The sequence below is a fragment of the Aegilops tauschii genome, chromosome 7 (assembly GCF_002575655.3).
Source record: "Aegilops tauschii subsp. strangulata cultivar AL8/78 chromosome 7, Aet v6.0, whole genome shotgun sequence".
NCBI lineage: Eukaryota > Viridiplantae > Streptophyta > Magnoliopsida > Poales > Poaceae > Aegilops > Aegilops tauschii.
The window spans coordinates 117660017-117672706 of record NC_053041.3 but is presented as its reverse complement, the minus strand read 5'-3'; the positions used below and the strand labels follow the sequence as shown (position 1 = coordinate 117672706).

At 48.9% G+C, this 12690-nt stretch overlaps 2 protein-coding genes across 2 annotated transcripts; both read left to right on the top strand.

Moving 5' to 3' along the window:
* The first annotated feature begins 9890 nt into the window (after positions 1-9890).
* Positions 9891-11997, top strand: LOC109759555 (putative F-box protein At5g42430). Its single transcript, XM_073503328.1, has 2 exons — positions 9891-10252; positions 10340-11997. The coding sequence occupies exon 2, from the start codon at positions 10381-10383 to the stop codon at positions 11035-11037; it is 657 nt and encodes a 218-aa protein (XP_073359429.1). The 5' UTR covers positions 9891-10252; positions 10340-10380; the 3' UTR covers positions 11038-11997.
* On the top strand, positions 11152-11622 carry LOC141026903 (uncharacterized). Its single transcript, XM_073503782.1, has one exon. It carries the CDS (start codon positions 11152-11154, stop codon positions 11620-11622), a length of 471 nt encoding a protein of 156 aa, XP_073359883.1.
* Positions 11998-12690: the final 693 nt, after the last annotated feature.

The following is a 12690-nucleotide window of genomic DNA, read 5'->3' as shown; positions in this document are numbered from 1 at the left end:
GTTGTCACTGGAGCGTACAACATGCCAGTACCGAGGTCAGCCAGACCGAGTGCGGCGCCGTCGTCCAGACCGAGCGAGGCGCGTACAAGCCATGGGCAGTGGGGGAGGGTCCGAGTACAACAACGACATTGCCACGACATGACTCATCTCTGCCACTACATCGCTCTTCTTCGGTGCTGCTTCGTCAGGGGCAGACATCACAGGACCATGGCATGGGCTTGGATTCGATGCCCGAGCTGTATCTTTCCCCAAACCCATATGCATACACAGGATATGGCGCATACACTCAAGGTGAGGGATCTCAGCCGTATCTCTCCACGCGAGGGATCTCCATGCCCGAGGAGACTCGTGTCCCAGATTTAAACCAGTACTAGGTAGAATGTCCAGACAGTACAGGCGAGGGATCTGATCAGGTAGTCATGTTTACATTTTAATGCATTTACAGAGATATTACATATTATCCTCTAACAGTTTTTGTTTACAATGTTTCTATGTGCAGGGCATACCTGATGTAAATTGGAACGATGAGTACACCCAACCTGGCGACAATGTTAACGCAGTAGATACAGATTTCTTCAGAGAGGACGTTATTGGCCCATCTTTTATCCCCGAGGAGTCACAACAACCATACGCCTACAATTACGCATCAGGTTCGCAACAAGGATTACAGACTCCACCACCTATGCAGGAGTCGCAGACACAGGAAGACCAACTGGAGTACGGTCGCGGTCTTCGTGTAACTCGACCACCTAATCGCTTGGAGCTTTCCGGTCCGAAGGGAAGGCCAGCTGGCCGTCGTCGACTACAATGATTCAACTATCCACGCGCGCAACCCATTGTATCTACATATGTCAGTATCCGACTTTTCGATTTGAACATCTATGTATGCTGAAATAAAAATGCACCAGTCAGGAACAATTTTTCCTGCCTATATCTCCCGCCATACTATCCCGCTCCACTCTTCGGCTTATGTTTTCGCGCAACCCTTTCCCCTCAATATTTTCCCGCCAACGCTTTCCCTCCATATGTTCCCGCCACCCGTTTCCTGCCAACCCCTTCCCGCCATATCTTCCTGCCACCCGTTTCCCGCCAACCCCTTCCCGCCAACCCTTTCCCGCCATACTGTAGTCGTTCTTTCCCGCCATTTTCTCCTCTCTACCTATAAAACCCCCTTCAGATGGAGGTGGATAAGCATTCAAGTGTAGTGTAGTCGAGATGTCCCATTATCCTTTCGATCGTAGTTTTCACCCTGGGATGAGCAGGACTCTTCTGAGGCTAGCTACTGATTTCAGGATGGACAATAGGATAGTTCCATGGGACGAACTCACCGGTAGTGACACCATAATGAATGAGTTGGCTCACCAATTACGTAGGTCTGGGTAGCCTGAAAGGACCTATGAGGAGGTACGTAAAGAACTTCTTAGGTTGCATGCAAGGTGGAAGAAGGTAGTGGAGCCCGAGAGTGAAACTTTCAGAAGGACTGCAGAAAAGCATCCATTTTTATGGACTGAGGAGAGCGAGGACGAAGATGATATCTTCATGCCGCCGCTTCTGGGTTCTGCATCGTCAAAGGGCAAGAGTTCTGCATCGTCTAAGGGCAAGAGTACTGCATCCTCGAAGAGCAAGAGTTCTGCATCGTCCAAGGGTAAGAGTTCTGCATCGTCGAAGGGCAAGAGTTCTGCATCGACGGAGGACGACGATGATGCCTTCATGTAGTTTTTAAGCTATATTCCAGTTCTACCGTTTAATTCAGATGTACTTGCATTATTAGTTTGTACTCTCTTATTGTAGGGCATTATGTTCTATCTTAATTTCATTTTGTAGTTCTTGCATGATGTTCGATATTAGTGGAGGGAAAGAAAATGCCACTACTTTATTCTAAAACTATATTTTTTTTCCATTACGACATGGTACAACTGAAAATAAGATACATCGTAGAATTGAAATAAAGCTACATTTAACTACTGAAATAAAGCTACATTAAACTGCAGAAATAAAGATACAAATGATTGCGAAATTTAAAATACTGCCACAGGAATCTACTGAGTCCAGCGTGGATATTTTCCTTTTCCATCATCAGCTTCTTCTGCTGCCTTGGCCTCACGAGCCCTTTCTTTCTTTCTCTGCCTCTCCGCCTCACGAGCCTCCTTTCGCTGTCGTTCCTGCTCCTCCATGCGATGAGCCTCTTCCCTGTTTTTCTTTCCTAAATCCTGAAAAAAAACGGCGTTGCTCCGCATAGTATTCTTTTAACTCTCTCTCTTGCTCTGCTTTCTCCTCTGCTTCCGCCTTCTCGCGTCGCTCTTTCGCATAGAAACTATTCCACGCACGGTGACTTCTTTCACGAATCTCAGTCACTGCCCAAGCCGGCATCTCCGTGTCAATCAAACGATAGTACATGCACAGAGGCGGAGGAGACTACAACAAGAAACAAGAATGTTATTAAAGAATCAATCAAAATACCAACAATATCTATTCGTGATGGTTAAAGCATACCGGAGGCTTGTCGTACTCTGAAATAGCTACGGTTGGATCTTCCTCATAATTGGCGCACATGAAAAACTTCATGCCCAACCAATCTGAAAAATCCGTCACCTCCTTCACCTTGCAAAGTGAAAGAACATGCGGTGCCCCCATGTTTGGTTTTGGTAATTGATGACAATCTCTATGGACTAATGGTTGCCTTGAGTTATATTTGAAGGATTTGTCCATAGGCATTTCTTGAAGTCCATGTGTTGGTTTCAAGGAGTTTATGTGGTGACCAAGGTGTTATTAAGGAATTATCCAAAGATTGGTCATGTGAGAGTTGAGCTTATTGCAAGCATGTCTTGAAGAAGAAGATTGTGTGATCATTCATGTTTACCTTCAAGACATCATCCAAATGAAGAGAGTTGGAAAGAGTCAAGGTTGATCAAGACTAAGTCAAGAGTGAATCAAGTTGATCAACACACAAAGCGCACAAGATGTACCGAGAGGGATCAAGCGATCCCATGGTGTGGTGAGCATTGTCAATTACGCTTTGTGTACTAACCCATGATCTTCGTGAGAGTTCTTTGTGGGGTTAGGTTGCGGTGTGCAAGTTCAAGTGAAGCATCATGAAGAGATCAAATGCTTGAAGCTTGCCGTCCATTGTGGTGACAATGGACTTGTGAAGATGTTGCGGTGTGCAAGTTCAAGTGAAGCATCATGAAGAGATCAAATGCTTGAAGCTTGCCGTCCATTGTGGTGACAATGGACTTGTGAAGATGTGCGGAAGAGTGGCTCACCCATAGTGGAGCATGGGGGAGCAATCAACTAGTCTTCATCGAGCCAACGCAACCAAGAAAGGTGGTCCAACTTGAGGGAGTCAAGATCGTCATCATCTAGCTCAAGTGGACCATGTGCAAGGCAAAGGTTTGCTCTTGATAGGTTTTCTATTTTACCGGTCTCATGATGGTAGGTGGGAGACCGGGTTATAGGATCGATTGCCGTACTATCAAGGGGGGCTCTCAATGAGTAGCTTGATCGTATCGTTCATAGAGAGCTCAAACCATTGCATCCTTGCATCATCTTTATTGGTTCTTGTTTGGTTCTTCTCTTTGTGAGTTTTGGAGCTTATGGTCATCTTGATGACAAGCTCGAGTTCATCGAAAACGGAGTTCACTCGCATCTTCTATGATGTTTTCGATGTTGGAGGTTATGCCGGTTCTTCTCGGTTGGAGGTTTCACTCCTCTTCGTTGTTTTGATGCTACTCGTCTTCCTCTATCCAACAAGCTTGAGTTTGCTCAATTCGGAGCTCATATGCAGAAGTTATGGCAGTTTTGGTTTCCTAACGGTAGTACCGCGGGCCGGAGCGGTAGTACCGCTTGGGTGCTACAAGCGGTAGTACCGCTCTAGAGCGGTAGTACCGCTCCTGAGCGGTAGTACCGCTGGTAGCCCCCAGCCGTAGTACCACTGCGGTCTCGTGCTAGTACCGCCTTGATTCAAGGGGTCTTTTTTCGTGTCGGGTTTTACGGTACTAGCCACGGCAGTGGGGGCCGTTGTACCGCTTGTATGCGGTAGTACCGCCCTGCCACCGCGGTAGTACCGCTCTGGGCCCAGCGGCAGTACCGCGAGGGGGAGCGGTAGTACCGCTTATAGGGGCAAGCGGTAGTACCGCTGGCCAAGCGGTAGTACCGCTCTCTGCGGGGCTGAAGTGGGGGTAACGGTTGGATTGTTCCCCCCACTATATAAGGGGGTCTTCTTCCCCATTCTACTTCATCTCTTGAGCTCGTGTTCTTCCCCCATTGTTGACCTTCTTCGAGCTTGCTAACTCTCAATCCCTCCATGGATTCTTGCTAGTTTTTGAGGGAAAAGAGAGAGGTGATCTAGATCCACATTTCCACCAATCACCTTCTCCTCTATGTGAGGGGAACCCATTGGATCTAGATCTTGGAGTTCTTGGTGTTCTCCTTCTTGTTCTTCCTCTCATTTTCCTCCCTAGCATTAGTTGCTTCGGTGGGATTTGAGAGAGAAGGACTTGGGCACTCCATGTGCCCTTGCCATTGCATTTGATGCATCGGTTTGAGTTCTCCACGGTGATACATGGAAGTTACAAGTTGAGAAGCTTATTACTCTTGGGTGCTTGGTGCCCTTGAGCTTGTTCCTCTTGGGTGCTTGGGCGCCCTAGACGGTTGGTGGTGTTCGGAGCTCAATCATTGTGGTGTAAAACTCCGGGCAAGCGTCGGGGTCTCCAATTAGGTTGTGGAGATCGCCCCGAGCAATTTGACGGGTACCGGTGACCGCCCCCAAGGGTTGCCAAAGTGTACGGGTTCGGTGACCGCCCCCAAGGGTTGCCATTTGTACGGGTTCGGTGACCGCCCTCAAGGGTCCCTTAGTGGAATCACGGCATCTTGCATTGTGCGAGGGCGTGAGGAGATTACGGTGGCCCTAGTGGCTTCTTGGGGAGCATTGTGCCTCCACACCGCTCCAAACGGAGATTAGCATCCGCAAGGGTGTGAACTTCGGGATACATCGTCGTCTCCGCGTGCCTCGGTTATCTCTTACCCGAAACCTTTACTTATGCACTTTACTTTGTGATAGCCATATTGTTTCTTGTCATATATCTTGTTATCACTTAGTTGTTTATCTTGCTATCACCTAAGTAGGTTTTCTTGCTTAGCATAAGTTGTTGGTGCACATAGGTGAGCCTAGTTGTTGTAGGTTTTGTGCTTGACAAATTAACCGCTAGGTTTATTCCGCATTTGTTCAAGCCTAAACCGTAATTATTTTAAAGCGCCTATTCACCCCCCCTCTAGGCGACATCCACGATCTTTCACAAAGATCGCCACACCAACACCGCAGGACTGCCATCCCCGGAGGCAAACTTGCATTCTTCATTTTCCTCGGCCTAATGCTTTGATCCGAGCAAGGCAAACTCATACCGGCTAGAAAAATGTGTTACACACTTTGCGCAGTGGCGATTTCGAGGATGGCTGGACGAAGATGACGAGAGCCTCGGTGTCTCCTTTTATAGGCTCAGACGACAAATGATGGCCAGAAAATAAACGCGAACATACGAAATTTTACGATCCCTGTACTGTCGGCACAACAGGTTCCCGCAGCCTAGGATTCCTTCCGCAGTGCCGTCGCACCCACTCAAGCAGAACAAGCAAAAGCAGGAGTGATTCCCGGACAGAAGAAAAGCAGGAGTGATTCCCGGGAAAAGCAGCAGCACATCAGCGTCCATTTCCCGTCGTTGGAATTAGCGTCGTCAGGTCGCTGTCATGGGAATCAGCGCCATCAGTGGTCAGGGGTGTCGGCCAGCCAGCGCGCCAGGAGAGGCCGCCTCCGGCAGTGGCGGCGAGGCCCACTGGCGGGGCCCGCAGCCTGTCGGCCAGCCAGCGACCACGCCCAGGAGAGGCCGCCTCCGCCCGTGGCGGCAGGGCCCACCTGGCCCGCCCTGTTCCGTCGCGGCGCGGTGAGTAGTTGGGATTCCCGTTCGGCTGGGTGGCCGCCTCCTACGGTGGCGGCAGGGCCCGCCGCCTCCTGGCGTGGCGACAGGTGCCACGTGTCGCCTGCCGCATCTGCCGCCATGGCCCAGGGGGTCTTTTTTGTCAAATTTATCCACGGGTAGTCCTTTTTGACAATTCCGCTGGCCAGGGGTCCTTTTGGACAAAAAATCCAGAAATCTGCCGTGCCGGCTCTGTACGCGTGGCCGGCGTTGAGGCGATTTGAAGAAAATGCCTCGAAAGGGTATCGATGGGAGGCATTTTTCAGAAATGCCTCGAAATCTAGCCGGAGGCATTTCCAGAAACGCCTCAGTATGTTTGTTTGGTGGCAATTTCAAAAGATGCCCTGAAAGCTTCATTCAATCGGAGGCATTTTCTAGATACGCCTTCTTATATACAGTTTGGAGGCATCTATAGAAACGCCCTCGCCAAAATGCCTCTGACAACCGTGTTGTAGTGGTATGTGGAAGTCGCTCTTGTGATTTGGCCGTATCGAACAATGTACCATAGGTTTGAGCTCATGTTTACGGCTTGGACTAAAGTGACAAAGGCGGATCCTATGTCGGATACTTCCATTGCACGTGTATAGGCTTCATGCTATGAAGGACCTGGCAGAGACAATGACTGACATGTTTCTTGTTTTTGTTTCTGGGTTCGTAAGTTCTTCCCCGAGGGTGAATCTCCGTATCATGATTTTGTCGCAGCAGACATTGCTTCAACTGCCGGTGTAGTGAAACTGCCTGCTCTTCTTGTTTGGTGCTCCCTTCGATGGCAAAAATGACAAATTTGACCTGTGGACGAAAAGAATTCACAAATTAAACTGTCGTTGAAAAAATTTCACTCCGCTGACCTTTCGTGTAGCGCCTGACACAGAGGCGTCACACAACACTATGCAGCGCCCAACTGACAGGCGCTACACGTTTGACCAGCCTCGCATCCTGAGCTATCTAAAAATAGCTAAGTTAACATGTAACGCCTAAGAGCTCTACACAATCGGGAGTTTTGATTTTCACTGCGCTGTCGCGAGCCCCGCCGAGAGGTGCCGCGGGTAGAAAGTCCCAAAAGCCAATGTCAAGGTGCAGCCGTAATAAATTGCATGCACGGGCTCTGGATTAATTAATTGCAGCCATTTAACTCGCTGCATGCATGCCCTTAGCTGTAATAGGTTGCATGTCTGGTTGGGCGTGTTGACCGAGGCACTTTTACTGGCTGCCTCCCTCTATACCCGCATCTCTTTTTCCCCGTCGCACCGAGCAAGAAAGAAAGAGCATTCGGCCAGCCAGTCATTATTAAAACTCGCGACACTTCTAGTCGGCTCGTGACAACGTAGCGAAGCAAAACAAAAGACCCCGATTGTGTAGCCCTACACGCTAGGCGCCACACTGTATGGTGTAGCGCCTAGCTCTTAAGCGTTACACACACTTAGCAATTTTCAGACAGTTTAGAATGTGATACTGGTTAGACGTGTAGCGCCTATCAATTAGGCGTTGCACAATATAGTGTGACGCCTATGTGTCGGGCGCTACACAAAAGACTCAGTGAAGCGGAATTTTTTCAAAGACAGTTTAAGTTATGAATTTTTTTCGTCCATAGGTCAAATTTGTCGTTTTTACCCCCTCCGTTCCACAATGTAGTGTGCTCGCGTTTTCCGAGACTCAAGTTTGACCGTAGAAACTGACTGCGGCGGGGGTTCAATATGAATTCAGTGGTATAATTTTTGCTCCCGCAGCAGTTGGTCTTGTTTGTTAAATTTACAGTCAAAATTAAATCTCGAAAAGTGCGGGCGCACTATATTATGAAATGGAGGGAGTACTTTCAAGTGGTTTCTTTTTGAACTCGGTGCATTATGAGGTGTATAGAGGGGGTGTTGCTGAATCTTGGTGCGCTACTACTGAACACGATCAGATCCCTCAACGTGTGTCCCAAGATTCAGCAACACATCTATTTTGGATTGAGTTTATGCCACGGTTGCTCAAACAACTGGCGCAACTTTCTCCGTTCATGAAACGTTGTATGAACTCTCGTCCGAAAAACCGATCCTTTTTGTTCGGAACAGGTCTTGGGATCTTGGCCTATCTCCATCCAACTCTTACAAATCAACGTGTCCTCTTCTTTGGTGTATGATTTCGTGCGAATGCTTTGCTTCCTCCTTTGTTCGTCGGCTTTTTGGGTGAGCTCATCGATAAACAATGGCTCCTCCGCAGTCTCGACCTCTTCTTCCTCATCTTCGCAATACATGTCCTCATCTCATGCCATGAGTTGCCATGGTTGTCGGCCTCTTCTTCGTGGACACCATAGTGGTCGGCACCATCATGGCCGCGACCGTCTTAGCTTTGGGTCTTGTCGGGATCGTAGCCTTGTCCTTGGCCGGCGGGGTGGAAGGCTTGGCCATGACCCTCGAAGATGACATTCTCGACGAACATGTTGTAGTCAGGTTCGTCGGCCGCCGGCATCGGGATTGGCATTTCGTCAAATAGGTTGTGGGTGCCGGGAAGGTTGGCCTTAGGAATAGATCGGGGCTGCTTCCTGTGCATCCCGTCGGAGGACTGGCCAGCGCCACTGTACCCAAGTGTGACGTTGAGGTCGATGACGATCGGCTGGGCGGGGGTGGCCGGCGCGATCACGCTGCCGTTAGGCGACGTGGAGAACCAGGTCTGAGCATGCTGCCGCGGCGGATGGAAACTGGCCGTCTGCGGTATTATGGAGGAGCTTATTGCTAGGCCGGGTCGGCACAACCATAGCATGACGAGGGCCTGCGTCATTCCGACATGGCCTTGGCAAGGATGGCCTCGTTCTCGTCGATGGCGGGCTTGTGCTGCGAGGCCGCGGCCTCAGCAGAGAAGTCGGCAACGGCTTTCTTATACGACGCAGTGGTCCGACGAACCCTCCTCTTGGCCAATTCAATGTCGGGCCACGCGACCTCTTCCAGCATGAGCTATGACCGCGGTTTCTTCGGGCCCTTCTTCTTCGTCATGGGGCACTCGGTGGTGGCAGCCGGGTCGTCAGGTTTCTTCGGGGCGCCGGCCATGGAGGAGGGAGGTGAGGGGGAGCGCGGGAGGTTTTTGGGAATGAGGGGGAAAGCAGGCGTGTTTGTGTCCCCGATGGGTGGGCCAGGGGAGGATAAGGGCGTGCGTCTCACGCGTCCGCGCACTGTCCGCTTCGACACAAACGTGGCTCAAATTTGAACCGAGAATGGATCGGCGGTGGACAAAAACAAACATTTGTTCATTTGCTCCCGCGTGTTGGGCCGTTTTTGTGTCCGTTACGCGACCGGATCATTTGGGGTCGCGCGTTGAAGTTGGCCCGAGTACCATATGTACGTAGCTAACACATTGTTGTATCCAATATTCTGTTATGGTTTTGTTTGGGTGAAATAAACTTCTGATCAATGCTCTCTTTGGAACTCTCTAAGTGAAAAGGAGTTACACGAGAACAGAAGACATTTTTTGGAAAATAAGACATGGATAGGGAGGCCTAAATGCAGAAACTTAGTTGGGGGAGGCTAGTGAGAAGGTGGCGATGGACTAGGTTTTTTCTCTTAGTTTGTGGTGGCATTGAAATTATTTGCTTTTGTTAAACGGTTGGAGTACTTCTATATATGTTGCTCTTCATTGACTAAAATGGCACAACAAGGCGCACTTTTCCTTCTAGTCATGTTTGTGGACACGGATAGGGAGGCCTAAATGCAGAAACTTAGTTGGGGGGGGGGGGGGGGGGGGGGGAGGTTAGTTAGAAGGTGGCGATGGACTAGGTTTTTTCTCTTAGTTTGTGGTGGCATTGAAATTATTTGCTTTTGTTAAATGATTGGAGTACTTCTATATATGTTGCTCTTCATTGATTAAAAATGGCACAACAAGGCTCACGTTTCCTTCTAGTCATGTTTGGAAAAAGGTTATTTTGAAAGTTGTGAATTCTTACATACATGTCATTTTTGTGTTTGTATCTATGACCAATAATACTACGCCTACGGATAGGTTGCTACAGAAAGATGCCTACATACTGACATGGCAAATTTCTATGCGACTGAGTGAGGTGAGGTGAGGACAACTACTTGATTATATATTCAACTGTATGAGGCCACGTCCTGTCCGTAAGGTGAGTGCGTAAATGTGTGCCATAAGTGTAGCATTTCTCATCTATGACTATCCAATCCAAGCATCCCCATTTCCTATTTCTAACTTCAGCGTCCGTGCTGTTGTTTCCCACTGTCCTCTGAGAAGTGAAGTGCCGCCGGTCGCATCCCCGTTCACCGCCGGCACCCGTCGCTGTCGTAAACCACACCAAGGTAACTTTCCGACTCCCTAGAGGACCACCACCACCATTGGGTTAATTATTCGCAGCCAGATCCATGTTTTCCTCTCTCCATTTGCAGATCTGACCTGACCGTGTCCCCTGCCTAGCCCTTCCTCCTCCATGGAGGAGGCGGAGAAGGGGGAGATCTTGGAGTGGAACACCAAGCCGAGCTCCATGGAGGAGGCGGAGAAGGGGGAGATCTTCGAGAGGAACACCAAGCTGAGGTTGGACGACCATCCGCAGGCGACGGCGATGGGGGTGGCCAGCCTGTTCAACGTCGACCTCATCCTGGATATCCTCTCCCGCCTCCCAGCCAGATCCGTCCACCGCTTCAAGTGCGTCTCAGTGCTCTGGCGCGACCTCATCGCCGACCCCGCCAACCACAAGAAGCTACCCCAGACCCTTGACGGCTTCCTCTACACGACCTTCTGCAGCAGCGGGTATCGTCACCACTTCGCCGGTTTCTCCGGCGGCGCAGCCTCCTTCGACCCTTCCCTCCCTTACCTGCATCCTAACAAGGGTGAGGGCATCACCCAGGTGGACGCTTGCAATGGCCTCCTTCTCTACCGCCGCTACAACAGCAACAGGCATGATTACCACTTTGTTGTGTGCAATCCCGCCACCGGGAGGTGGGTGGAGCTGCCACCTCAACCTCAAACGCAGGAGACGATGAACAGACTTAACAATACCGCAGGCCTGGCTTTCGATCCAGCAGTCTCGTCCCATTTCCATGTTCTTTGTTTCGAGCGGACCTTTCCGAAAACTTTGATCACATGAGTGAACATCTACTCGTCTCGCACAGGAGCCTGGATTCATAGAGACAGTGGGATAGTTGAGAAAGCTACCCTGTTCAGGAGTAAATGTGTCTTTGTCGGTGGTATGCTGTACATCATGGGTAACCTGGAGGACATCAACGGCGAGTATGTGCTGGTGGGGGTGGACATGGAGGGGAAAGTGTGGAAGACTATCCGTGTGCCGTACGGTTCAAAATTTGGTACTATTGGATTGTCGCAGGGGTGCTTACACTATGCTGTAGCTCCTGTAAATAATAACAATGAAATCCTAGTTTCTGAGATAGCACTCTGGTGCCTCAAGGATTGTGACAGTAAACAATGGGTCCTGAAGCATACTGCCAGCATCGATACGCTTATGAGCATGACTGAGGAGAAGTACAGGGTGGTTGAGATTCATCCAGATTGCGACACAATTTTCCTGGCTCGGTATGGAGGTGATACCTTGGTATCATATGACATGTGGCATCAGAAAGTTGGCTGTATCATTAATCTTGAGAAAAACAGTGTACAGAAATTTCTACCCTATGTTCCTGTATTCTCGGAGCCATTAGCAGATGCTGAGGAGTAGTAGCTTTACCTTCAAACCACCCTGTGTTTCCTCCCAAAAACTGGCTCTTCTTTCATCTGAACAATTTGTCTGTGCACCTCTGAATCTGCTTCAATCATGGCCCCCCTATTTGTTGGTGCTTGTACTCCTGCTTGCTTGATTTCCAGTTCAGAGCAATGCCTGGTAAACATCAGCATTATTTCATTTTCAAAGAACGGATTTTCAAAGAATGTTATTACCCTTATTCTTGTTTGCCTACCACTGGTTGTTGTTCTGGACATGTCTTAGTTTCATGGGGCTAAATTGTACTGTAATAGGCCCTCTTATCCATACCAATCAGTTATTATTATTATCCAAAATCTTAGTGCATATCGTCAACCTGCTAGTGTACTAAAATGTTCAGTCAGACTTGTTACTGGTGTGATCTCTAGTTGACTTTATGCATTTGGTATTTTGCAAAGCACTTCCTTTGAGAAATTCTTTATTTGGGTTTGCTGTAGCTAATGATTCAGTAAAGCTTTGGATCTGCTGACCACAGAGAAATTGTAGGAGTATTAATATCTGAAAGTGAAATATAAATGTAAGCTTTCATGAAAAAAAAAGTGCCAGGTGTATGCGTGTTTGGTCCATCATATAAGCTTGCGCTTCACGTATGAAAAATAGGATTTTGGCAGGTGCCAGGACGGGGCATTTTCTGTGCTAGAAATGTAGTGGCCATGAACATATATAGGCTTGTCTATTGGTTTAGACGCTTTGCGTTTTGCGCTCTTAACTGAAGCCTGGGTAATGCGGCCGATGTGCCTTGTGGCTGTACGCGTCGAAACCGTACCCGGCAAGGAAGAAAAATCACCGCGTCAAGACTCCCAGATTCTGTTAAAATATGCAAATCCTAATGTCAATATCTTATTGTCACTACTAGGAAAAAGCCTGTTAGTGACGCACCTGTTTTGCCTACTAATGGCGCACCTGTTTTGCAGTGCGCCACTAAAGTGCTGGGTGGTGCGCCACTAGTATGAATATTAGGAATTTTTTTTCCTTTTCTGATATTTGCACAGGTTATAAAACATATTACTGCACAGAATATGGACA